Here is a 26,131-nt window from a genome sequence, read left to right on the forward strand (position 1 = left end):
GGTCCATGTTTGGAGTAAGGCTGTGATCAGGCCAGCAAGTTGTCCTGATTCAAGTCAAACGGTGAATCAATGAGCAGCCCCGCATTTTCCACCCTCACTCAGAGTCAATGGGAATTTACATTTGCCCGATTTCTGGACAAATTTTCGCGATTGTTTGTTAACTGCTAAAACCGTGAAACAAACATGAAAACTGCAAAGTAATTAAAGCACGAAACGCGCCAGGCCGCATGAGTGAGGGCAGAAAAAGATCGGTCGGGTCGCTGGTCCCAGTCCTGCAAGAACCGGCTCCCCATTGGTCCGCTTCAGAGAGCAGCTTTAAGTGACCAATCACCAGAAGCTTTACTGATAGCTCCCTCTTTTATTGGTTACTGGCTCTAACTTTGAATTGACGTTGGAGGTCGAGTTGATGTTGGAGGTGAGTTGAAAGGAGGAGAGGGGAAGGGAGGAGAGAAAGGTTGTTGTGTACGTTTCGAGGGAACACCAAATATATATATATAAAAACCCAGCAGGAATGGTCCATCCAGGCCCGCTCCGTCAGTGTGATTCCGTAGGCCATCTGTGCCTGTTGTCAAAGCCCCCAATTCCGGGACATGGCCTTCTCTTTAAATACCTCCAATGATCTGGTGTCTAGAATCCTATGGGGTACAGAATTTCAGAGATTGATGTCAAATTCCTATGTATTATGTTCTAATTCCTATGTTTTAAACGATTGTCTAATAACAAGAGTTCTCTACACTTTTCTTGGAGCTGTCTGAGGGCAAAGACCATGTCAGTGGTTCCTCTGTTAGCGCGAAAGCCGCACTGTGATTCTGGGAGAATATTCTCAGCGACACTAGGTATTATTCTATTTAGTAGAATCCTAGCGAAGATTTTGCCTGCAATGGAGAGCAACGTGATTCCCCTGTAGTTTGAGCAGTCTGATTTCTCGCCTTTGTTTTTGTACAGGGTGATGATGGTGGCATCACGAAGATCCTGAGGCAGTTTACCTTGGTCCCAACAAAGCTTGAAAAACTCATGCAGTTTGGCATGCAGAGTTTTGCCGCCAGCCTTCCAGACTTCTGGGGGGATTCCATCCATACCTGCTGCTTTGCCACTTTTCAGTTGTTCGATTGCCTTATATGTCTCATCCAGGGTGGGAACCTCATCCAGCTCTAGCCTTAGGGGCTGTTGAGGGAGCTGGAGCAGGGCGGAATCTTGGACTGAGCGGTTGGTACTGAAAAGAGATTGGAAGTGTTCTGACCATCGGTTGAGGATGGAGATCTTGTCGCTGAGGAGGACTTTGCCGTCTGAGCTGCGCAGCGGGCTTTGGACTTGGGGTGAGGGGCCGTACACAGCCTTTAGAGCCTCGTAGAAACCCCTGAAGTCGCCAATGTCCGCGCTGAGCTGTGTTCGTTTGGCGAGGCTAGTCCACCACTCATTTTGGATCTCCCGGAGTTTGCGCTGAAGATGGCTGCATGCGCGACGGAAGGCTTGTTTCTTCTCTGGACAGGACGGCTTTGTAAGGTGAGCCTGGTGGGCAGCTCGCTTCTTTGCCAGCAGCTCCTGGATTTCCTGGCTGTTTTCGTCAAACCAGTCCTTGTTTTTCCTGGAGGAGAAGCCCAGTACCTCTTCAGTGGATTGCAGTATGGTAGTCTTCAACTGATCCCAGAGGGTTTCAGGGGACGGGTCCGTGAGGCGGGTTGCAACGTCGAGCTTTGCTTTGAGGTTTGCCTGGAAGTTTCCTCTCGCTTCGTCTGACTGCAGTTTTCCAACATTGAACCTCTTTCTGGGGGCTTTATTGTTCCTGGGCTTTGGCTTGAAGTGAAGGTTGAGCTTGCAGCGAACCAGCCGGTGGTCAGTGTGGCATTCCGCGCTAGGCATGACCCTGGTGTGGAGCACATCTTGTTTGTCACTTTCTCGCACCAGGATGTAGTCCAGGAGGTGCCAGTGTTTGGATCGGGGATGCATCCAGGTGGTCTTAAGGCTGTCCCTCTGCTGAAAAAGGGTGTTTGTAATGACAAGCCGCTGTTCTGCGCAGAGCTCCAACAGGAGGCGCCCATTGTCGTTGCACTTGCCGACGCCATGCTTGCCCAGGATTCCTGGCCAGGTTTCTGAGTCTTTGCCGACACGAGCGTTGAAGTCGCCCAGGATGACAACCTTGTCGGCTGTAGGGGTACGTTGGATGAGGTTGCGCAGGTCGGTGTAGAACTTGTTCTTTTCTGCTGGTTCCGCCTGGAGGGTTGGAGCATAGACACTGATGAGGGTGATGTGACGCTTGTTTTGAAGTGGGAGTCGCATGGACATGATTCGGTCCGAGAGGCCTGTCGGAAGGTTTTCGAGTTTGGAGGCAATGAAGCTCTTGACCATGAAGCCTACACCAGATAGGCGTCGTTCATCCGAAGGCTTGCCAGACCAGTAGAGTGTGTAGCCCGCGCCGCGTTCTTGGAAGCTGCCTACATCTGCCAGGCGGACTTCACTGAGAGCGGCTATGTCGATGTCAAGTCTGAGGAGTTCATGTGCAATGAGGGCAGACCGACGTTCAGGTCGATGGCTGTCAGTCTTATCTAGCATGGTTCTGATGTTCCAGCATGCTAGCTTGAGTTTGTGAGCATCTTTTGAGGGGGAGGACGTGGAGGGGGAGGACGTGGACCTGTCCTCGGGCCTGCGCAAAGGAGCTTTTAGGTAGAGAACAAAACAAAGGACTCTACATCACCTTTGTTGACCTCACCAAAGCCTTCGACACCGTGAGCAGGAAAGGGCTTTGGCAAATACTAGAGCGCATCGGATGTCCCCCAAAGTTCCTCAACATGATTATCCAACTGCACGAAAACCAACAAGGTCGGGTCAGATACAGCAATGAGCTCTCTGAACCCTTCTCCATTAACAATGGCGTGAAGCAAGGCTGTGTTCTCGCACCAACCCTCTTTTCAATCTTCTTCAGCATGATGCTGAACCAAGCCATGAAAGACCCCAACAATGAAGACGCTGTTTACATCCGGTACCGCACGGATGGCAGTCTCTTCAATCTGAGGCGCCTGCAAGCTCACACCAAGACACAAGAGAAACTTGTCCGTGAACTACTCTTTGCAGATGATGCCGCTTTAGTTGCCCATTCAGAGCCAGCTCTTCAGCGCTTGACGTCCTGCTTTGCGGAAACTGCCAAAATGTTTGGCCTGGAAGTCAGCCTGAAGAAAACTGAGGTCCTCCATCAGCCAGCTCCCCACCATGACTACCAGCCCCCCCACATCTCCATCGGGCACACAAAACTCAAAACGGTCAACCAGTTTACCTATCTCGGCTGCACCATTTCATCAGATGCAAGGATCGACAATGAGATAGACAACAGACTCGCCAAGGCAAATAGCGCCTTTGGAAGACTACACAAAAGAGTCTGGAAAAACAACCAACTGAAAAACCTCACAAAGATAAGCGTATACAGAGCCGTTGTCATACCCACACTCCTGTTCGGCTCCGAATCATGGGTCCTCTACCGGCACCACCTACGGCTCCTAGAACGCTTCCACCAGCGTTGTCTCCGCTCCATCCTCAACATCCATTGGAGCGCTCACACCCCTAACGTCGAGGTACTCGAGATGGCAGAGGTCGACAGCATCGAGTCCACGCTGCTGAAGATCCAGCTGCGCTGGATGGGTCACGTCTCCAGAATGGAGGACCATCGCCTTCCCAAGATCGTATTATATGGCGAGCTCTCCACTGGCCACCGTGACAGAGGTGCACCAAAGAAAAGGTACAAGGACTGCCTAAAGAAATCTCTTGGTGCCTGCCACATTGACCACCGCCAGTGGGCTGATAACGCCTCAAACCGTGCATCTTGGCGCCTCACAGTTTGGCGGGCAGCAGCCTCCTTTGAAGAAGACCGCAGAGCCCACCTCACTGACAAAAGGCAAAGGAGGAAAAACCCAACACCCAACCCCAACCAACCAATTTTCCCTTGCAACCGCTGCAATCGTGTCTGCCTGTCCCGCATCGGACTGGTCAGCCACAAACGAGCCTGCAGCTGACGTGGACTTTTTACCCCCTCCATAAATCTTCGTCCGCGAAGCCAAGCCAAAGAATAACAAGAGTAAAATTATAATCTGCATTTGACTATTTTGAAAACTGAAAATAAAAGAAAAACAATTACAGAAGCTGTAAATTTAAAAAATAAAAGTCCAAAACGATGAAAATATGCAACAGGTGTCTTAGATCTGAAATATGCATCTGCCTTTCTCGTCCCACAGATGTAATCTGACTTGCTGATTATTTCCTGCATTTCTGTTTTTATTGGAAATAAAAATTTGGACGGAAATCTGGTAAGGCACTTGACAAGGTCTCCCATGGTAAACTGGTCGAGTTCCAAGGTGAGCTGGTTAATTGGATCCAAAGTTGACATGCTGCTAGCAGGTAGTGGGTGATAATGGAAGGATGCTTTCCTAAATTGAAGTCTGACCACTGTCGTGCAGAGATTGGTTCTGGGACCTTTGTGACATATATCAAAGAATTGGATATGAAAGAAGGAGTTGTAAACTTGTGGATTGCATGGAAGGTGGTCTGAGGCTAAAGCAGAATGTAGAGTAACTGAAAATTGTCGCATCTACTTCAAACTTTCCTCCTTTCTGTTTAAATACATGTCCTTCATTATTTGACATTTTTAATCATGGAGAAAATAATCAACTGTTTACCCTATCTATGCCTCACATAAGCTTTTTCTGTCAGGTTTCCTCTCTGCCAGGTATAATCTGTATAATTTGTTATGGATAAACCAGATTGGGAGAAATCTAAACTTAAATGGGAGAGTGATTTAGTATTTATTTCTCCCGAAGATGATTTTGTGAATATGTGTCAGGACAATGTAATTAAATTGGCAAGTGTAAGATATGGAATGGTTAATTATTTTTTACATCAATTATATTTGACCCCAGAAAAGCTTAAAAAAAAATGGGTTTAGTAATTCGAATTCTTGTTTTACATGTGGCTCATGTATTGGAACTTTTCTGCATGCTGTTTGGACTTGTGTTAAAGTTCAATCATTTTGATAAGGAATTAAAGTAGTTTAGGAAAAATTATATAATTTTATATTACCGTTAGATCCAACGATTTTTTTGTTGGGAAATTTGTATTCGTTAAGGGGAGTGGGATTGGACAAAATTCAAATTGTTTTTGTACATTTGGTGTCATCAGTAGCGCATAAATGTGTTGCTAGTACTCGGAAAGATGATACTGAGAATAATATAGCACGTTGGCATAACGAATTGAAAGTATGTATTGTTATGGAAAAAATTACTTATAATTTACATGATAATTATTCCTCTTTTGTTAGTAAGTGGTCTCCATATTTGAAATATATGCATTTAAATATACTTAAAAATGTTATTAACATTTATAATATTTTCTTTATTTTCTTTTCATATATATATAATCTATTTGGGTTTTTTTTTGTTGCTCCCCTTAAGGGAGTTGGCTGTAGTGGTGGGAGGGTGGGATGGGTGTAAATGTAAAATCTTTTTTTCTTGATTATTTCTATACTGTATGTTATGTTTTTGTTTATTATCTTTTAAATAAAGTTTGAAAAAAAAAAGAAATTTATTCCCTAAAAGAGAGTAAATCTTAAGAATTCTGGATCCATGGACACTGGAGATCTAGTCATTCAGTTTATTCAAGATTTACGTAAAGCCTCTGGTATCCAGTATTGGTAGATGTGGGAAAAGCAAGTTTTCCAGTTGCTTGAGACTCACTTTTACAATGCCTAACCAATATACCTGCATAAAGAGTAAACAGTTTAAAAAACAAAAATACTATACTGTACTTACACTGAACAAACTTCACTTGCATGAATATATAAAGCTTAAAAGATTTTACTTTACAACAATATAATAGATAATGAATTCCTTCTCTCACTAGCCACACCACCCCCCAAGTTTACATATAAAGGTTTACTAATATACTTAATAATAGACCAATGGTTTGCAAACTGACCCCCAAACTCATAATTTCAGATTAAGCAATTCCTATGCCATAATTGTTCTCTGATTGGTAAAGGATTGCTTAAGGTGGTATGTGAGTAGGTGGGGGGTTTGAGAACCACCGCTCTTGACTCAATTGTTACTGAAATATTTTGCTTGAGAAAAATTGTCATTGGCCCATTTCCTTTGGAGTTATAAAACCATACACACAATGAGTCAATTAGGTACAATTAAAACAGTGGTTTTCAAATTTTTTTCCACTCGCATACCACCTGAAGCAATCCCTTACTAATCACAGAGCACTTATGGCATAGAGATTACTTAAGGTGGAATGTGAGTTTAGGGGGGCAGTTTGAAAACTAATAAAGACTCTTACTAAACAAAGATAAGGAGACACTTTAAGAGAGTCACCCACAACGGCGAGCAGCATCAGCCAGTCAAACTGGTGCTATGAGCAAAGCACGGCCAAGGCGCTTCACTGGCTGAATATTTGCTTTCATCTTCAACAAAAGTTGTTACTACAGAGAATGTTTACTTTTATAATTTTAAATTTTTATTTAAAATTTTATTCTTATTCATTCCAAGCATTTATTTATTTATCTCAGGAGTTGTTTTTTGCCATTTGAGGTTGCCAGTTGCTTGAATTCCAGATAACAGGATTTTACTGTATTAAGGGAGTTGATGGATATGGGATTACTACAAGAAAAATGGCAGATAAAAAGTCCATACTCTTATTGAATAGTAATGCAGTCTCAAATAACTTGTTTTGTTCTTGTTCAATAATTGTCACTGGTAGAATCAAACTCAAAGGAGAGACAAACACAGTATTGCTTTGAAATGTGGATACCTAATAAAAAGATATTTTGTCTTTGCTCTCTTGTTATGTATTTTCTGCTGTAATATATGATCAGAACAATGAAGTGCAGTTTCTCATTGTAAATATTTTTTAATATGTTCAAACACACGGAGTGTTTTAATTGTATTTTAATAGTGTGTTCAGAAAGGCCTTGTTATAAATGTTGGATGTTGTTTGCTTACTCCTTGGTTTCAAGTCTCAAAAATTTTTACGTGTTTCTCCAGTTTGTTTAAAAGAAATTTCATGGCTTGAATATTTTTTTCTTTTTTTAAAAAGAAAAACAATAATTTGAGATTTTTCATAATCAGAGAACTAAGGCTATGAATAACACTGCAATTTGTTTCTGTTCTCAAATTTTGTTTATAAATTTCTCTCTTTTATAGATTTTTCTTCTGAGTTGTTTCTTCTGATTCAATGTGAACAGAGCTATGTTCTTTTCCTGTGGTGAATGCTTTAAATCATCTAATGTCTCGTCTACTAAACTTTATTTGTGAAGTTCTTGAGTACTTTGGAGTATCATCTGACAAAGTAAGTTCCCAATATTTAATTCTTGTCTCTTGATTAAATGTTATTTTGCAAAACCTTTTGAACAGTTGCTACTACTAATATTGTTCTGTGTAGTTTACTATTGGGGACACAGTTTCCCACTAAAGATGTACCCCAAGAACAATTTTTGTGGCAGCATGCTCTGAAATGTAATTAAGTTTGTAAATTTTACATCCAATTGTGATGGTCCAATCCATTGGTGCAACAACAGTGCAAACATTCATAGGGTCATAACACAAGCAGAGAAACCACACAAACGTTGGGGTCTACCTGTATCACCATGGTTGCTTTTCCTTCTCTGAAGGAATCGCTTCCATCCAATCAGCACATGCAAATTGCTTCCCACTGCCACACCTCCCCAAACTTCATTGTTTTGGTGCTCCTCTTGTAGTGACGTCAATGAAACGTGTGTGGATGAACACAAAGCCGTTTTTTTTTTAAAAGATCATTTGGAATGCCTGCACAGATTGCCTTCACTGGTGATGGAGGGAGAAATTGAAGAGAGAGAGAGGGAGAGTGACAGCAATTTGTGCATATGTTCCAAAACACCACATAGGTTGTGAGGTGAAGTGGCTGCCCCTAGTTGCCCGGTGCCACCTCAGCCTCCTGGCAGGAGTGGGGACGTCTCTCTGCTTGTGCGGGGAGAAAGCTGTTCCTCGTCCTGGTAGATATGGCTCTAATACTTCTCTATCTCTTTCCTGATGTGACTAGCTAGAGATGGCGTATAGGGGGTGGTAGGGGGTCCACAGATTTTGCAAGCTCTCTTTAATCAACGATCATGGAAAATCATAATAATGGGATGCTGGGTGGGGAAGGACCTCAGTGAGTCTCTCTGCTGCTTTTATGATCCTGTGAATTGACCTCCGAGCTGATGCTTTACAACAACCAGGCCACACTGTGATGCAACCTGCCAAGATGCTTTCAATAGAGCTCATATGGAAAATTGACAGAATAGTGGCCATTATTCCTTTCCTGCCTCAGCTTTCTAAGGAAGTGCTGTTGTGCCTTCCTGGCAAATGAGGAGATGTGACAAGGATAGTTTGCTTCTTAAGTGAATTCCAAGGAACTTGGTGCTCTCCATTCTCTCCACTACTGACTACAGTGTAGTGGAGGGTGGTAGCCTCTGGTCTTCTTGAAGTCCACAATCATCTCATTTGTCTTGTCCGTGTTGAGATTCGGGTTATTATTGTTGCACTATTTCATGAGATTTTCCACTTCTCCAGTTGTGTCACCTGCAAACAATGGCTATGTTGGAGTTTGATATAGCATTGTAGTCATGGGTCAGCAGTGTGAACAGGAGTATGCTGAGCTCACATCCCTGAGGGACACCTGTGTTCAGCATAATAGCGCTCCCTGAAGCGCACTTGTGCTCAACGTTCTCCTACCAATCTAGACAGGGAAAAATAAGTGTTGATACTGTCAGTATGAAAAGGCACTAAAATAAACCAACTTAAGCTTAAATGTAAATTACTTTGTTGTCATAAACTATAAATTTGTGCTTAGGATCTTGTAATTTTAGAATGGGAAGGTAAAAGAAAATAGACTTTTGGTAAGGGGGAGCTCACTGCAATTAAAATATTATTTATATCTTGCTGTTCAACAAAAATGTCATAACTGTGGCTGCCAATGTCTGTGATTTCTAAACAGCTCTTATTGGTGTGGCAAAATAAACGATATGGAAAATCTCGTAGCATCGTTCGAAGGATAGGTTCAGCTCTTCCGTTAAATCGTTGGCCCAGAATCTGCTTTCAGGTTAGAGATCATGATGTTAATATCTGGAGAAAATTTTTTTTATATTCATGTTCTTTATATCATATTTACTGTTAAGTTTGAAGGTTTCATTATTTTTTCATCATTCTACTGAAACCAAATTTTGACACACCTGCCAATTTCTTAGTCTTACAATAACTTGAAATTATCTCGAAACTTTCAATTGAATCAATCCTGGATTATGACATTGTTTAATTGCAAAATTGTCATTGCTTGGAATGACCCATTCGGTTTCTTGTGTTCACTTTGTTTTGTGGTGAGAAATACAATGAATTCTAACACTGCTCATTCCATGTAGACTTGCAAATATTTTCCCTCATTTGCCTTTCCATTCCCTTTGAAAAGCAGGATTGACTTTGTTTTCACTGTACTTCCAGGTACTGAATTCCAGATCGTAATCACTCATTGTGTCTTTTAAAAAAAAAAAAAATTTTTTTTTGTTCATTTGTTTGAATCTGTGACTGCTGAATGTTGAACTACCTTTGAGGAACAACTTCTTTTTGTTTACTGTATCTGAATCTTTCACGATGTTCTACATCTCTTTGGTAGCTTCTGTCGACCTTTTCCCCCAACAAGGATATAGCCCGTTTCTCCAATCTAACAATGACCCCTCATCACTTGGAACTATTCTCAAAAATTCTGGGTACTTCACATCCTTTCTGAAGTGTGGTGACCTATTCCTCTGTTTATGAAATCTATGTATCTATGTTCTTTACTAACTATTCTCACACTCTCAAAGATCCTCTATTCCTGTACACACTTTAGAACTGTTGAAGCAGCTGTGTAGCAGGCCGAGTAGGTGCACAGCATGGTATTGCGAACTGTCGCCGACGCGGTTCTTCGGCGGGTGCGCTGAGCCATAAGACAGACAGCTGGGTACTCATCCATTTAATGGACTGCATGCGTGTGGTGCTGCGTTCCGAGTAATGGCACGATGGTTTACGGAGTCTCATGCCGGAAGGCGCGGGACCCTCACTGTGCTTAATTTAAACCTGCTGGTCCCGTGGATCGGCAGCAAACTCATAATGAAGCCACAGCTCAGCACACCAGTCGCAGACATGGATGTCTGGGAGGCTAGAAGACTCCAGGACCTCCCACATCTGACACTGAGGACAACAAACTGCTCTTAGGCTCATTCTTTTTCTCTCCCCTTCCTCAAATGCAAAAGAAACAAATAAACAACTAACCATCCTTACCTCAATGCGAACAAGCTCGACCTCAGCCTCTGCTCGCTGAAGCCTCGTGAGCCAAAGCCTCCAAGTCCTATTCCATCTCTGTGCCATTCATTCTCTTGGCTGCTCCTTTACCTTACCCTCCATTTATTAACCCCTGTCACTCCCACCTCGCTCCTCCTCTCCTGGACTCCTCTGACTCCTACTCCTCGCCTGAAGCACTAGTTCCGAGCTCTGGTAAGCACCAAGATTTTAAGAATTTACCCCCGTTATATGTCTGTCTTTCCAACTTCCTAGCTTTATCTTCCATTGATGTGCATCCATACATGCTCATTGGCTTCAGTTACTAATTTGTTCTGCTTAGGTGTTTCTCATTTTTTAGAATTTGTTTTCCACTGATATTTTGATGATAAATTGACCCTCTTTGCACTTTTAAGTTCAAAAGCTTTGAACTTGATCACAGATGAGTTGATTTTTTTCCCTCTGAATACGGAATAATCTTGGAGTTGTAGGGTATCTTGCCTCCCCAATGCCTGATACACATGGGTGGAATGTTTTTTTGGTGGGATCATATTAAATATTTTTCTAAAACAATTATTGAAGTGAGACAATGAAAGTGATGTAATAAATGATCTTAGATATTAGAGCTATTAAATCTTAAGCTAATTACTTTTGAAACAAGATAATGAGTGTTGTTTATTTGCATATGCATGAAGATAACAGTAAGAAGAGGTTTTGACCAGTGTGATGGGAATCCTTTATGATGTTTACTGCTTTTAGAACCTCATAGATGTATTCATCGAATGGGAGGTCAGAGCCTGTGATGGTCCTGGTTATGTCTGCTGCCTTCTGGAAACTAGGCTGTAATGCAACCTCTCAATATTCTTTCTATGGTGCACCTGTAGAAGTTTGATAGAGCATTCAATGACATGGGAAATCTCCTCAGACGTCTTAGAATATAGAAGTGTTAGTGTGGTTTCTTCATGGAGAATTAAGCGTACATTCCACTAGATATTTCCTACTTAATGGTTAGACAAAGCAGTAAATGAGATTTTGCCTAAGTTTTCACAATGAAGTTGCTCCTCCTAAATGATTAGAACAGGGCCGGGCAACCTTTTACCATGTGTGGGCCAAATGGTGTGTTTGAACGGTGGGCCACATACAGACATAATGTAATTTAAATATTTGATTTTCTCTGCTTGAAGTATGTAATGTACAATGTATGAACATAACTAACATTAATTTATCAAAAAATGCACAGAAAAAGTTCAAGCAATAAGGTCAACCATATTCCTTTAAAAAAAACTAAAATGATATATTTCAGGTCAGGGAAGGCATCTTCAAATCTGGAAATGCACCAAAAATCACGAGTTAGTCATTAAAATAACACAATTAAAAAAAAAAGTCAAAAAGGAGAAAAATGAGTTACAATGAAAATAAAATAACTAACCCCAAAACAGACAGCCGCTCAATCAGTGGGAAACTTGATTTTGTTTAACATTTGAAAGCATTTTGATATTGGGTGACATAGTTGTTGATGTCAATAGTGAGACATCACCTTAAAATGAACTATTTAGCAGGAGTGATTAAAAAATCATTCCTTGCTAGATATAAATATTTTGGAGTGCTGCAAACTGTCATTTAAACATGGTTGCTTTTAAATAATTCTTCAAATAGTTCAGGCGTTTTAAAAATAATCAGTATCAATTATTTTTATTGCAAAACTGTAGACATAAATACATTTGTTGCAAACAACATTTTGAATCTTTCTCAGCAAAAGCTATTGTGTATTCCTCTCAACTTCTTTGATCACTATCTCCTTTTATTTAATTTCTCTGAACTCTGAGGTCTGTTTTGAACTATGAGTATGTGAGGTAAATCCCATTTCAGAGTGAACAAAATTTGCTTTGTGCTAAATGAAGTTTACTTGGATCCGGAGTGGAATGAAGGAACATCGCAGCGTTCCACACATTGACATATTGTTTTGCGCCTTTTTGAGCTACTCAGGAGAGCAGGAAGACGGGGAGTGAGAGGGGGACATCTCAGGAGTAGAGAGAGGGGTCAACTCGGGAGTGGGGACAGAGGTCTTCTCTGGAGACTGGGTCGGCTTGGGAGAGGGGAGGGGGTGGTGCAGGGAGGGCAGCTCAGGAGTGGGGAGATAGTGCGGCTCAAGGGAGAGGTGGGTGGGTGGTGGCAGCGGTGGCTCAGGAGAGGGGAGGGAGTGCTCTGGAGTCACTCTGAAGGGTTCACCCTGTTGGCCGCCTGGCTTCACATTCACCAGTGGGTGAGTGGCCTGGGAACAAGAATGGGACAGCTCCCACTGATGTCTCAGGCCCATTTTGAGGGAGTGCCAGGGGGCAGAAAGTGATGCAATTGATGATCAATTTCTGGTTATAACGATGTGGAGAGACTTCAATGAACATTCTGTGTGAACACAGTCATTTCACTGCCTAGTTCATGATCCTGAAGGAATGGGTGGTATTTATATAACCACAAAGTATTTCCTTCGCTGAGAGATATTTAATTCACGCACACAGTCCTCGGGCCTCCAGTGACAAAGGCTTACAGTTTAGTGTGACGATCGATAGGTTGCCCCACCCCTGGATTAGAACCTCGGAAATTTAGAGGGCTTAATTGGTGGTGAATAATACTTTATTAGTATAAATGAGTAAATTATTACATGGTGTATACATTTTAAACATTGCTTTGAAATTAGCACCTATAATTTTTGTTTTGACACTCCATTTGAATAGAAAACTAAAAGCATGTCTTGTATTTTTCATCAGGTGTAAATATATCAATTTCTCATTTTAAATCTTTTTGTCAAATCTATTGAAATTTGGTTCCAATTAGTGCCTTGTGATTGTTGTTCACTGTCATTTTTTTTGGAATTTTAACTTTAGTTCTCTATACATTTTGTTTTCAAATAGTTATGCATAAATGTATGCATTACTTTGTCTCTTCGTAGCTTTTAGATGAACAAGGTGTTTCTCATCATAAACATGTGGTTCCATCTCTGGCTGATGTGGCTTGGATAGCTGATGATGAAGGCGATATTTTTACTCGCTTTAGGTATGTATCTGTAATTGTGTTTTAGAATGGTAGGTATATCAGGACACAGATTGTTTTCATTGTGGTCATTTGGTAGGTTAATAAAAAGTGTATAATAGAAATAGAAGCATGTTTGCAATTTTTGTGGATTTTTTGAGGGTTTATTTTAATGGTGGTGTGACAGTGTATAGATATGTTTTTTGGAGATAAATTAGGAAAGGTTTGTTGGAGTAGGTCACATACAAACACTTTAAAACAGATCTTATTTAAAATACTGGGGCTCTGCTAATGTTAGGCATGTCGGCTCCACAGCCTTTGCAAGAGCTTTAGAGAGTGTCCAAGAGACTTCACTAATGGATTGTTGTTTACAAAAAGGCAACAGATGAAAGAGGATGTCAAAGCTGCAGATTATTTGGAGCTATTCTAAGAGGGCCATGTGGTTTGGCAAACTGAGAGAGTTAAACAGGCTTTTTCTCAGAGAGGGAGAGGGACAGATATCACTTCTGCAGTGTTACAGCCACCAACAGCAGCTGGGACTAGAACAGGACAAGCTGGCAACCTTGTGGAAAACCCCATTTGGAAGACTAGTTCTTATTTCAGCTTGGTCAAAACCCTTGTGGATCATGGAAGAGGAGAGGAATGACTATCTAATGTTTCACTTGGAATAAGAGAAACAAAAAGGAACTCTGTGGTGACCTGAAAGAAAGCAGTTATCATCTGGAGAATCCTGAGGGGGCAGGTTTCATCAGCAAGTGGCTGATTAAAAAGGAATCAGTTGTGGATGTCCTGGGACAACAAATCTCTCTCTGAAAACCAACAAGAACCTTCCTGAGCGGTAGCCATTTACCTTTCAAGCACCAAAGCCTGGTGAACTTTATAAATGCTAAATTCTGTGCACAGTACAAGAATTGCCTGCAACCAGTGAACTTGGAGGAATGAGAAGTGAGATTGGACTGTGAATCAAAGAATTTTTCTGAACTTACACACACATTACATACAAGTATGCTTAGAATTAGATGGGGGTTAAGTTAGGTTAGTTAACTCAATACCGATAAGTTAAAGTGTGATTCTATTTTCATGTTTAAAGGTAATTAAATGCAACTTTTGTTTAAGTAACCATTGGTCTTGGTGAATATCTATTGCTGTTGGGTTTTGGGGTCCTCTGGGCTCCTAACAGTAGAAATTCATATTATAGACAATTATTAAGAAATAAGCTCGGTATTAAAAAATGTTTGGTTCAATTACATAGAAATTGGAAGGATTATAATATTTTAATAATTTCATGAATACATCAAGATTGCAAACATTATAATTAAACTAATTATGCCTAAAGGTGAACAATGCAAGGAGTCAAATGTCAACCTTACACCCCTAATTTCAAGCTGAATATTATTACCAGAGCAGAAGAAACTGGCATTTAGAGTGGCAGCAAGAGAGTTTGAGGTTGGCGAATTATCCATTCATGAATAGAGGAAAGAGAAAGATGCGCTTGAGAGGATGAATCCACGAAAATGCTCATGTCATGACCCAAAAGCTAAATGGCCCTAGTTTGAGTCTGACTTGAAGTTGTGGGTTCTTAGTCATAGAGAACAAAATCAGGCTGTACCTACAGTCGCCATTTAGATGAAAGTAAGACTATTGCACGTAAAAGAGGCATCCTAGATTTCAAGGCGGGGTTCCCCTAGATATCAAAGTTCATGAGCAAAATTAATTGTTGGTAAAATCTAGAACAACTGTAGGTCAGCAACTTCCAGAAGATTGGGAACAAAAAAACCATTGATTATCATAACTTTGTCCCCAGTGAAATATGCAAACTTAAAATCACACCTGCGGACGTCGTAAACATGGATGAAGTCCCAATGGCCTTTGACATCCCCGCCACAAGAACTGTGGCTGCTCCTGGACCAAAAATTGGCAATAACTACAACTGGTCATAGTCCTTGGTTGCACTGGAAGTGGTGCTAAATTAAAGCCAATGCTCATATTTGAAAGAGTAACATTGACGTGAGAAAAATGCCCAATACTGTGATTGTGCACTACAACAAGAAAGATTGTATAGTCTCCAACGTTATGAAACTGTGGGTGGAAAGGTGTTACAGGCCAAGACCAGGCATATTTGATTCCATGGCTGCTCACAAAGAGCATTCAGCAGAAAAAAAATCTATAAATTCTGTTATCGCCCACATTGCAGTAATTTCAGGTGTGTTGACATGTAAACTGCAGTCACTCAATTCCATTAATTATCCATTCAGGTGTAACAATATTAATATTTGGGGAGCATTTATAAGTAGGTCACATACTACACACATTTTAAAACAGATCTTATTTGAAAGACTGAAGAATTCACATTGCAAGATCTCTGAGAATGTAAGCACCTTTCACAAGTAGGTGTTAATTGAACTGACAAAATGCTTGACCATTATCTTGCTGGAGTCATGCTGTCTAGAGTTTCAGTTGGAAAAGAGAGAGTTGAGTTAACAACTCAGTCAGTCAGTGTGTGGGACACTGACTGGTAACTGAAAAGTGCAATCCAGGGGAAACTGATGAAAGCAAGTTCCAGAGCAGTAGATGGCTGGAGTGCTATCTGTCTGATGTTTCTCTTGAAATAGAGGAAGGAATGGAACTCTGAGGTAGCTTGAAGAAAGAGGTTACCATCTAGAAGACCCTGATGGGGCAAGTTTCATCAGCGAGACCCTGAGGTGACTAGTGGTGGTACCTCAGTTGTGGAAATCCTGGAGCAACAAATATCTCTCTCTGCAAACCCTACAAGAACCTTCCTGAGTGGTAACCATTTACCTTTCAAGCACCAAGCCTGGTAAACTTTATACATGTTAAATTCTGTGCACAGTATGGTGATTGCCTGCAACCAGAGAACTTGGAAGTAGGAGAAGTGAGATTGAACTGTGAACCAAAGAACTTTTCTTGAATTTACACACGCATTGCGTACACGTGCGTTTAGAATTAGAAGGGGGTAATTTGGATTAGTATAGAGTATAGTATAAGAATGGAATTAAACTAGAGTTTGATTCTATTTTCATGTTTGAAGTTGATTTAAAAATAACTTTTGGTTTGAAAGCCACTTGTCTTGGCGAATGTCTATTGCTGCTGGGTTTTGGGGTCCTTTGGGCTCATAACACAGGACATTCATCAGATCAGAATGGGAGGAATGGATGTAGAATGGCACTCATTAATTCACTCCAATCGGACGGCTGAAAAGTTAAGTTTACGAATGGGTTGCCAGAGCGTGGGATAAGATTACACCAAAAACTATCTGCAGTGGATTGAGAAAAGCCAGCATAGATGCTGGTGATTCCACCACTGATGACAAGAATGGTGACAGGGATGATGTGTCAGTATCGACTACAGTAACAGAAGGATGCTTGAAGGCTGTCCTAAAGTCTTTCAGTAATACAGTATTCCCATTGTTCCACTTTTTTCTCTAACCCTGCCCCCTCCCTCCCACACAGTGGTCTCTCCCTCTACCTAACTGGCACTCTAGATCTCAATGATAGCACTAAATGCAAGGGCCTATTTTTAAAACCGATTAGGCTATATCAAATGTAGGTGATAGCCATATAGGCTGATTATGTTATCTATGCATGAAAGAATGCACTCAATTTATAGCTAGCGCGGGAATGTAATAGCAGCAATAAAAGAACGCACTCATAGTTTGCTTGGGAATGTAATAGCGGGAATGAAAGAATGCACACAATTTAAAGCGAGTGGGAATTTGGTACATACAAAATGGCAAAATTCAAAATTTTGTTCTTGAGAATATCTCTGGCTTGAGTGCCATGGTAGTCTGAGAAACAGGATATTCTTGCTAGGGCACTGCACCTTACCCATGTTAATTGCACAGAGCCATCCCCTGAGGGAGGAGATAATAAAAAGATGAGGTTTCTTTTAAAGTAAGGCTTTTTTCAATCATGACAGAATTAAAATCCTGCTTAACTCCCAAGCCTGTCTTTGATCTATTTAATTGATTCCTCTCCAAAGCTTGTTAATGTGTTGCAGGAGGATTAACACCTTTGGGAGATTAACTGTGACATACACTGGGACTATGGGAATGTGTTTTGTCTCCTGTCCCAATTAAATGCAAATTGCTTTTGTCAGAATGTGCATGGTATATGTGTGTGCGCACTATATGAAAATATTTTTACACAATTTATGATTTGATGTGCGTTATATGTGTGTGCGCGTTAAACGAGTGAAAATGCGGTAGGTAAAGAAGAAATGGAATCTGAAATTGGTTAGAACTGGGGGTTTCCTGAATTAAAAAAAAAATCAATGTTCACGCCATTAGGTTCAAGGTTATCAAGGAGGAATGTAAAGTGCTATTCCTCAAGTTTACATATAGCCTCAGCCTGGCAATAGATGAGTCTGAGGACAGACATGACTGTGGGGGAATGGTTAGTGCAGGTGCTCAGCGAAATGGTTGCTCAATTTATGTTCGGTCTCATCAGTGTAGAAGAGGCCATGTGAAATACACTGAGAGAAGTAGGTTATGTTATATGATGTGTTTGTAAAATTCTTCACATGCAAGGTCTGTTTGTGGTCTTGGACGGAGTGGAGGGAGACAATGTCAGGATAAGTTTTGCATTTTCTGAAATTACAGTGGGAAGTACTCAAGAGAAGGGAGAGAGGAGGGAGGAGTGGACCAGGGAGTTTTGGAGAAACTAGTACCTGCCCCCTTTATAGACAGGATTTCACCTATTCCTACCTTAGTCTTGATAAAGGATCCTGACCTGAAACATTGGACCATTTTTCTCTATGTATGCTGGCCGACCTGCAGAGTCACTCCAGCTTCTTTTTGTTCATTCAAGATTCCAGGATTTGCAGTTTTTGTTTCCCACAATGATTACAGGTATTGGAGTAAAAGAATTAAAAAAAATGAACATTTTGAAAATTAATTGGTTTCATTAAATATTGAGGTTGAACTTATTTCTTTATCTCACTCAAGGAATGAAGTGCACCCTGCCAAAGTGCAATGTATGATTAGCTCAATGCAAGGACATTACAAGTCAACAACTTCTATAAGTCAATTGAAAGGAAAGAATCCTACTTCGAATCATGATGTATCGAATGAAAATGCATTGGATAAAATCTCTCAGCTTGAACATGAATTATCTCATCTGAGATCACAAATTGCCATGATAATTTCAAAACAGGATTCAAGGCCAGGTTCTGCTTGTAAGTTATATAGATGATTATGTATTTGTTGACAAGCACAGAAGATTTTTATTGATAATGAAATGATGACTAGAGGCGAAAAGTTGGATTTGTACAGCAGCATAATTGATGCATTTTTTTCTTGCGTATACAGTAGTTGAAATTTACACGTGATCACACTGAGCCTTGTTCAGACCCGCTAATATGTGGGAAATATACAACACTAATATACTTGAGAAGTCACCAGACAAATTCTAGCATTAGCCTTTAAACTTCAAAAGAAAATGATTAAGCATAGTCTTATTATTATGTGTATACACAATTCATTATGATTTGTTGAAAAGCATTTATCACTCTTTGAAATAGTTTATTTTGTTCCTAGGTTTAACTCAGTTGGAATTAAATGGCTTTTGCATTCCTGATACGCCTGCCTTCATTCCTCCTCCAAAATTGGCATCAACACCATTTAGTGCTTTGAATCATCCATCAATGACTGCCACTGAACCAGTTCTTTTGCCGCCGCCGCCACCACCACCACCACCACCAAATGCTGAAAGCAAAGTCATAGCAACTAAAGAGCTCAACCCAGAATGCCAAGCTTTGAAGATAAACTCTAGTCCCATGACTGTCAAACCAAAGCTAATTGAAAAATCCTCAAAGCCCTTCAGAATGATGGATGTATTAAAGGACCTGCAGAATGTCAAACTAAGAGTCGTGGAAAGGTAATTTATTGTTGTAATTTAAGGAACTGAAACAGTCCTGCAGGCCCATCTTGGCCATGCTGAACAATGGGTCCTCCTTTATGTCACATTTGCCCACATTAGGCCTCCCTCCCCCCCCCCCCCCCGCCCTTCTGAGCCAGACTCAGTGGCAGATGCATGGCTGCTGTGACTTCCTCCTGGTACATTATTCCACCCCCCCCACCCCCCCTCCACCAAACAGAATCCAAAATGTTATACTTGTTACTGAGGGATATGGTCACGGGCAATTCCTGTACTGTCAGATTACACCTTCTAAGTTTTCAAGTGGACATCCAGCTATTCCCTATCTACACCTTTTGTGAGACCACTTCACTAAATTTCTTATCGATAATATTTTCAGCATCCACTGTACATCCAGTTGGAACTGCAGATCTTTGATTTGGTCAGTTGCAAAATGTAGCTGCACGCATTTACCACAGGAGCAGTCAAAGACACTGGAACATTCTCTGACTTCCTCTATCCTACAGGAAGAGCATTGTATAACCCTAACTGCCTTCTTGTTTGCACTAACCACTGAAAATAATACCAATGACAAGCCTTACCTTTATCTTACCTGCCTTTGATCACTGAAGCTGCTTGAGCCAAAGTATCAAAATTCCACTCTTATACTGGCCACTCCACTCAACCTTGTTATTAGCAACTGTGAATTAGTTTGTGAACTAAGCAATGAACTTCCTTTTTTTAAAGTGCTTCTGCTCTTGCTTCAACTCCCATGAACAGAATCTTGCAAACAACGAGACTTGCCTTTTTGAAAATATTATCTTAACTTCAAAGGTCACCAGGAGGGACACCTATGGGGAGAAAACCAGCAACGAAAGCATCCATTTCTGATCCAGCGGCACTTATTGCAGATGCTTTAAAGCGCAAGTTTGCACACAGTTACCTTAATGACTCTTCTGATAAGGAAAATGAGTCTTTTGAATTCTCTCCTCTATCAAGTCCAGAGACTCCAAGGGTAAGTGGATTCTTGTAAACCAATGAACCATGACATGCTCCACAGATCAGATATTATTTGTTCATGGTATCCACTGATGCTGCCTGAAATGCTGAATATTTCCACTACTTTCTGAACACATTTTAGATTTCCAGCATCTACAGAATTTCTTTTAAGCATGTACGGTCAGTGTTGATCATTCCAAAACAATTTTTAAACCATGTTTGAAGATCTCTGATAGCCATAATCGTTGTGAAATATATTCATGTCACACATGAGGTTTGGCTAAATTTTATTTTGTTTGTGGCCATATAATAAAAAGAAAGATTGGCTTCTGGACAAATCTGGCATGGAGTTGAAGCCTCAAAGGGATGATCATCCCTTTATACTTGTAAAGGTCAAATCCTTGCTTTAGTGTAGATACACAACTGTAGAGGGGCCTTGTGTATCAGAGTAGCATCTGAAAAGTAGGCTCCTTGCAAGAACTCAGGATGAGCTTTTGACTACATATGTTTACTATCAACAAGATGGCATATTCCATTCCAAAACACAATTTGAATCTATAAAATTCAACCCATCCTTGTCTTGATCATCGACTAAACTTGTTTATTCCAATGTACTTGAGCAAGACTCACTTATTATTGTCCTCCTTATTCAAACAATGTGGCTTCCCCTCTATCATTATCAACTCGGCCCTCACCCGCATATCCTCCATTTCTCGCACATCTGCCCTGGTCCCCTCTGCCTCAATGACAGGATTCCCCTTGTCTTCACCTACCACTCACCAGGGTCCGTGTCCAACATAACCTCCTCTGTCATTTCTGCCACCTACCTCGTAGTCCCACTACATCAGAGAGACTGGGCGCAGACTGGGCGATTACGTTGTTGACCATCTTGGCTCTGTCCTCCGCAATAGCATGGATCTCCCAGTGAGCCACTCATTTCAATTCCCCATCCCACTCCCTTGCTGACATGTCTGTCCATGTTCTCATCCACTGGCAGACTGAGACCACTCACAAGACAACACCTCATCTTCTGCCTGGACACCTACAACCAGATGGCATTAACATCTACTTCCAGTTTCCATTTAAACCCCCCCCCCCCCCCCATTATCTTTTCCCCAGCTCTCGCGCTCTCTCTCACAAGAGGGACATAGATAAGGTGAATGGTCACAGCCTTTTTCTCAATATAGGAGAGTCTAAGACAAAAGGGCATAGATTTAAGATGAGAGGGGAAATATTTAAAAGATTTTTGAAATTACAAGGGTAATAGTTATGTGGAATGAGCTACCACAGGAACTGATAAAAGCAGGTACAATGACAAAGTTTTGAAGGCACTAGACAAGTACATGGATAGGAAAGGATTAGAGGGAAATGGCTGAAATTCAGCCAAGTGGGTTGGGCAGAAGGACCCGATTCCATGCTGTATCACCCTGTTCGTGACCACAGTGCTTGTCAACCTAAATTTACTTGCAGTTTAATAACAACTTGTCTAAAAATGTGCTTGTTTCACACTTGAAAATATTTTATAAATTGTCTTGAAAGTTTATAATGTTCCTATCAAAATACTTGATTGAATTTCTAAGCCTTTAAGTGATTTGACTGTGCTTGTACTGCAGCTAGTTACAAAATATTCTGATAATATTCTGGAAGTTTACATTTGCATTTGACCTTTGTATTGGTTTGGGAATTTTGCTGCAATAATTTGAAAATAAAGGAAGGCACTGTCAGTTTCTAGTGTTTCCTCTTGTCAATTTCCACATGCACACTGATCCTATCCTAATTAACCTTGCCACCACCATGTTTGGCTATTCTATTGTCTGAAACTCTGAATGAACGGGCAACTAAAGCGGCATCGTCTGCAAAGAGTGGATAAGCAAAACATTTCTTCCAACCAAATATTAGGAAGATTGAGGTGATCGTTAAGCTATTATGAAGTTATTTCAGCTTGCATTCCCCAGCCACAGATTCATGCTCTCCTTAGTATCTGCCTGAAACTGAACTGAATTTAGATGTCAAATATTATCTCAGGATGGGATTTGGACTACATGTGCTAACTATCAATAAGATTGCTTATTCTTTTCTTAAACTTGCCTCTCTCAACTTCAACCCACTTTCTGGTAAAGTCCTCAACCCTGCCCTAGTTACCTCCTTTTCTTAAATAATTTTTATTGAGTTCAGTATAATAATTTCATATACATATTGCTTTAACATAATAGAAGGAAAATACCATAATATATCTTCTTCTTTGGCTTGGCTTCGCAGACGAAGATTTATGGAGGGGGTAGATGTCCACGTCAGCTGCAGGCTTGTTTGTGGCTGACAAGTCCGATGCGGGACAGGCAGACACGGTTGCAGCGGTTGCAGGGGAAAATTGGTTGGTTGGGGTTGGGTGTTGTGTTTTTCCTCCTTTGCCTTTTGTCAGTGAGGTGGCCTCTGCGGTCTTCTTCAAAGGAGGTTGCTGCCCGCCGAACTGTGAGGCACCAAGATGCACGGTTTGAGGCGATATCAGCCCACTGGCGGTGGTCAATGTGGCAGGCACCAAGAGATTTCTTTAGGCAGTCCTTGTACTTTTTCTTTGGTGCACCTCTGTCACGGTGGCCAGTGGAGAGCTCGCCATATAACACGATCTTGGGAAGGCGATGGTCCTCCATTCTGGAGACGTGACCCACCCAGCGCAGCTGGATCTTCAGCAGCGTGGACTCAATGCTGTCGACCTCTGCCATCTCGAGTACTTCGACGTTAGGGATGAAAGCGCTCCAATGAATGTTGAGGATGGAGCGGAGACAACGCTGGTGGAAGCGTTCTAGGAGCCGTAGTAAAAGTGTACTAATTAACAATTTCCAATTTTTAAAATTAATTAATATTGTGAAAATTAAAAATGAAAGTCACATGAATAACATTATAAGCAAATCTGCTTATAACTCATGTAGTGACTAGGAGGTCACTGTGAATATTCCCAGGTGAAGAAAGTAAAAGTGGTTGTTGCCATATTTGAAGCTCAAGTTAAAAGCCTATAGGGACCACGGTCATCAGGATACAGCCTCAAATTAAAAGACCAGTGGGCAAAGAAACAAATAATCCCAAGTTTGGAGACGAGATCCATGAGCTGTTCCTTCTTGATTGACAGACTGGACATGACTGACTTGGTTAGTTTGGGAATTTTATAGTTTTTTTTCTGGGCATTAGAGCTTGGACTGTAATGGTCTAGGTTTTTTCCACATACGCCGTGTTGTTGTTTGTATAGAGTTGCCATTAAAGCTGGTATTTGGGTGTTAAGTTTATTGGGTCAATTCTATTATTGTTAGTTTGTTAATAAATTTTGTGTTAAACTTAACCCAGTGGATTACGTGTCTCTCAGTTGCTGCTGGGGAGTGTAACAGCTCTTTCTTTTGGGTCTTGATTGTTACAGGTTATATATAAATATGTTTTTAAAAGAGATAGATGTGGAGGGGGGGAGGTTTTAGTGTAGGTCACTTCTCAAACAGACATTAATATTTCACAAAAGACATCTAATTTGAAATACAAGAGCTATGCATAAGCAGAGACTTCATGCCCACAGTGATTTTACAGAAACTTTGAAGAATACCTATGGAGACTTCACAAGAAGGTGTTAATTGGAGTGATGTTGTAGAATAAATGGACTATTGTCTTTAAAGCAACTGATGTCCAGGCTCAGAAACTGAGTCCAGTGCCAGCAATCTGTCTGGCTGCAGTTTGCTGTTCTAAGAGGGGTCATGCGGTTTTGCAAACAGAGAGGAAAAAAATGATTATTTGGAGAGAGAGAGAGAGAGAGAGAAAGAGATGTCAGTTCTATAGTTCTGCAGTAGCTTTTGGAGGCTGACAGGCTTGTTGAAAACCCTATTTTGAAGATGGATTGTGAGTTCTGAGTTCAGCCTGTTCAAAACCTTTGTAGTCCTGAAATAAGGGAAGCAAGAAGACCTCTGTGGTGACCATTTGGAACACCCATGATGGGGTAGGTTTCTTCGACAAGACACTGAAGTGACTGGTCGGAGGAAATCAGTTTGTGTCTGTGTGTCCAACAAGCAACAAATCTCTCTCTGAAATCATTGAGAACCTTCCTGAGTGATAACCATTTACCTTTGAGCACCAGAGCCTGGTGAACAATCATAAATGTTAAATTTTGTGCACAGTATAAGAATTGCCTGATACCGGTGAACTTGGAGAAGGGAGAAGTGATTGAGAAGTGCTATTAAAGCAAAGAACTTTTCTGAACATATACACATTACATACATGTGTGCTTAGAATTAAAAGGGGGCTAAGTTAAAAGTAATAATTTAAAGTTTGATCTTGTTTTTGTTTAAAGAAAATTAAAAGCAACTTTTGATTATGTAGCCATTGGTCTCAGTGAATATCTATTGCTGCTGGGTTTTGGGAGAATATTAAGAAAAAAAATGAAGGTAAGGTGGGAAAGGACAGAAGTTCTGGATTTGTATGTCATTTTTGTAAGAAACTTGGTCATGTTCTTGCAAATTGTTTAGTGTTTAAAAAAGAGACGAGAAAAGGAGATATTACTAGAAGCGTGTATTTAGACAGTTGAATTTAATGAGAACAGATGTTCCATACCTGGTAAGGATGTTATGGATGCATTCAAACCTTTTGTGTCAGAGGGCTTGGTTTCAGTAAAGGATGGAAATTCCCAGGTTTCAGTTAAAATTCTTAGAGATACTGGAGCTGCCCAATCACTGTTGTCGGAGAATGTTTGAACTCTTGATCAAAAGATGGGTATAGGAGAGATGACTTTGATTAGGGGTGTGGAGTGTGGACGTGGAGTCAATATATCTTCACAAAATAGTGTTGATTCAGAATAAGTAAAAGGACCTGTTGTAATAGGAGTTATTTCAAAGTTACCCATGCAAGGAGTCTCATTTTTATTAGGATTGATTTGGCAGAGGATAAATTTGGGTCAGTTTAGTGATTAACAGATAAGCCTAGTAAGGATGAAGTTGTAGAAGATTGTAAGATGTATTCTGCACGTGGTGTAACAAGGTCTTTGTCTAAGAAAATAATGAGAGCTGAGGAAGATCCAGTACTTCTGAAATAGTCTCAGAGGGAGGAGGTTAAATGTGAGAGTCTGGATTTGTCTTTGTCAAGGGAAAAGTTAATTAATCAGCAAAAGACATTCTGATCTTGTTGATTTAAGAGAGAAAGCTGTGAATAAGGAGGAGATTAAGGAAATGCCCTGTGAATATTACTTGAAGGGTGAATTGTTAATGAGGAAATGGAGACCTCTTGATGTTCCTGCAAATAAAGAGTGGGCAGTGATTCAGTAAGTGGTCATTCCTAGAATTTACTGGAATGTAATTTTAAATTTGGACCATAGAACACCTTTGGGTGGTCATCTTGGTGTAAAGAAAATCATGAATAAAATTTTGAAACAGTTTTTCTGGCCTTTTCTGAGGAAGGATGTTGTGAATTGGTGTCGGACATGTCCCCTGTCTAAAACAAAATTTGGGAATCAGTACTTGTTAACATTTATGTGTTCAGCGTCCAGATTTCCAGAAGCTAGCCATTGAGGAATATTAAAGCAAAAACAGTGGTAAAGGCTTTAGAATTTTTTTTCAGTTTCGTGTTACCTAAACTGTAGTGTTCAAAGAATTAACTTTATGTCTAGGTTATTTCAGCAGTTGATTTATGAGTTGGAAATTAAACAGATCACTTCATCTGATACCATCCTGAAACTCAGGGAGCTTTAGAAAGATTTCATTCTACTCTTTAAAAATATGATGAGTATTTATTATCTGGAGAATGGGAAAGATTGGGTTGAAGGTATTCATTTACTGTTATTTGCAGCAAGAGAGCCTGTGCAATATCCATTAGGTTTCAGTCCTCTTGAAATTGTATATGGACCTCAGGTTAGAGGCCCTTTAATGTTATTTAAAGAAAAGTGGTTTAATGAGGATGTACAGT

At 40.6% G+C, this 26,131-nt stretch overlaps 1 protein-coding gene across 4 annotated transcripts in view; it reads left to right on the forward strand.

The window, feature by feature from the left end:
* Positions 1-323: 323 nt before the first annotated feature.
* The window catches only part of mtfr2 (mitochondrial fission regulator 2), a 30,966-nt gene continuing 5,158 nt past the window's right edge, over positions 324-26,131 (forward strand). The window contains exons 1-8 of one of the 4 annotated variants that reach the window (XM_069887236.1): positions 324-415; positions 4,221-4,340; positions 7,182-7,326; positions 8,992-9,096; positions 13,255-13,358; positions 18,298-18,527; positions 18,889-19,228; positions 20,042-20,222. In XM_069887236.1, coding sequence (XP_069743337.1) covers positions 7,264-7,326; positions 8,992-9,096; positions 13,255-13,358; positions 18,298-18,527; positions 18,889-19,228; positions 20,042-20,222 — 1,023 coding nt within the window. In that variant the 5' untranslated portion in view covers positions 324-415; positions 4,221-4,340; positions 7,182-7,263. Of the gene's footprint in view, positions 416-815; positions 837-4,220; positions 4,341-7,181; positions 7,327-8,991; positions 9,097-13,254; positions 13,359-18,297; positions 18,528-18,888; positions 19,229-20,041; positions 20,223-26,131 lie in introns of those variants that run through there. The other 3 variants (XM_069887237.1, XM_069887239.1, XM_069887240.1) reach the window with 3 other exon arrangements.

This window comes from Narcine bancroftii, chromosome 6 (genome assembly GCF_036971445.1).
Source record: "Narcine bancroftii isolate sNarBan1 chromosome 6, sNarBan1.hap1, whole genome shotgun sequence".
NCBI classification, from domain to species: domain Eukaryota; kingdom Metazoa; phylum Chordata; class Chondrichthyes; order Torpediniformes; family Narcinidae; genus Narcine; species Narcine bancroftii.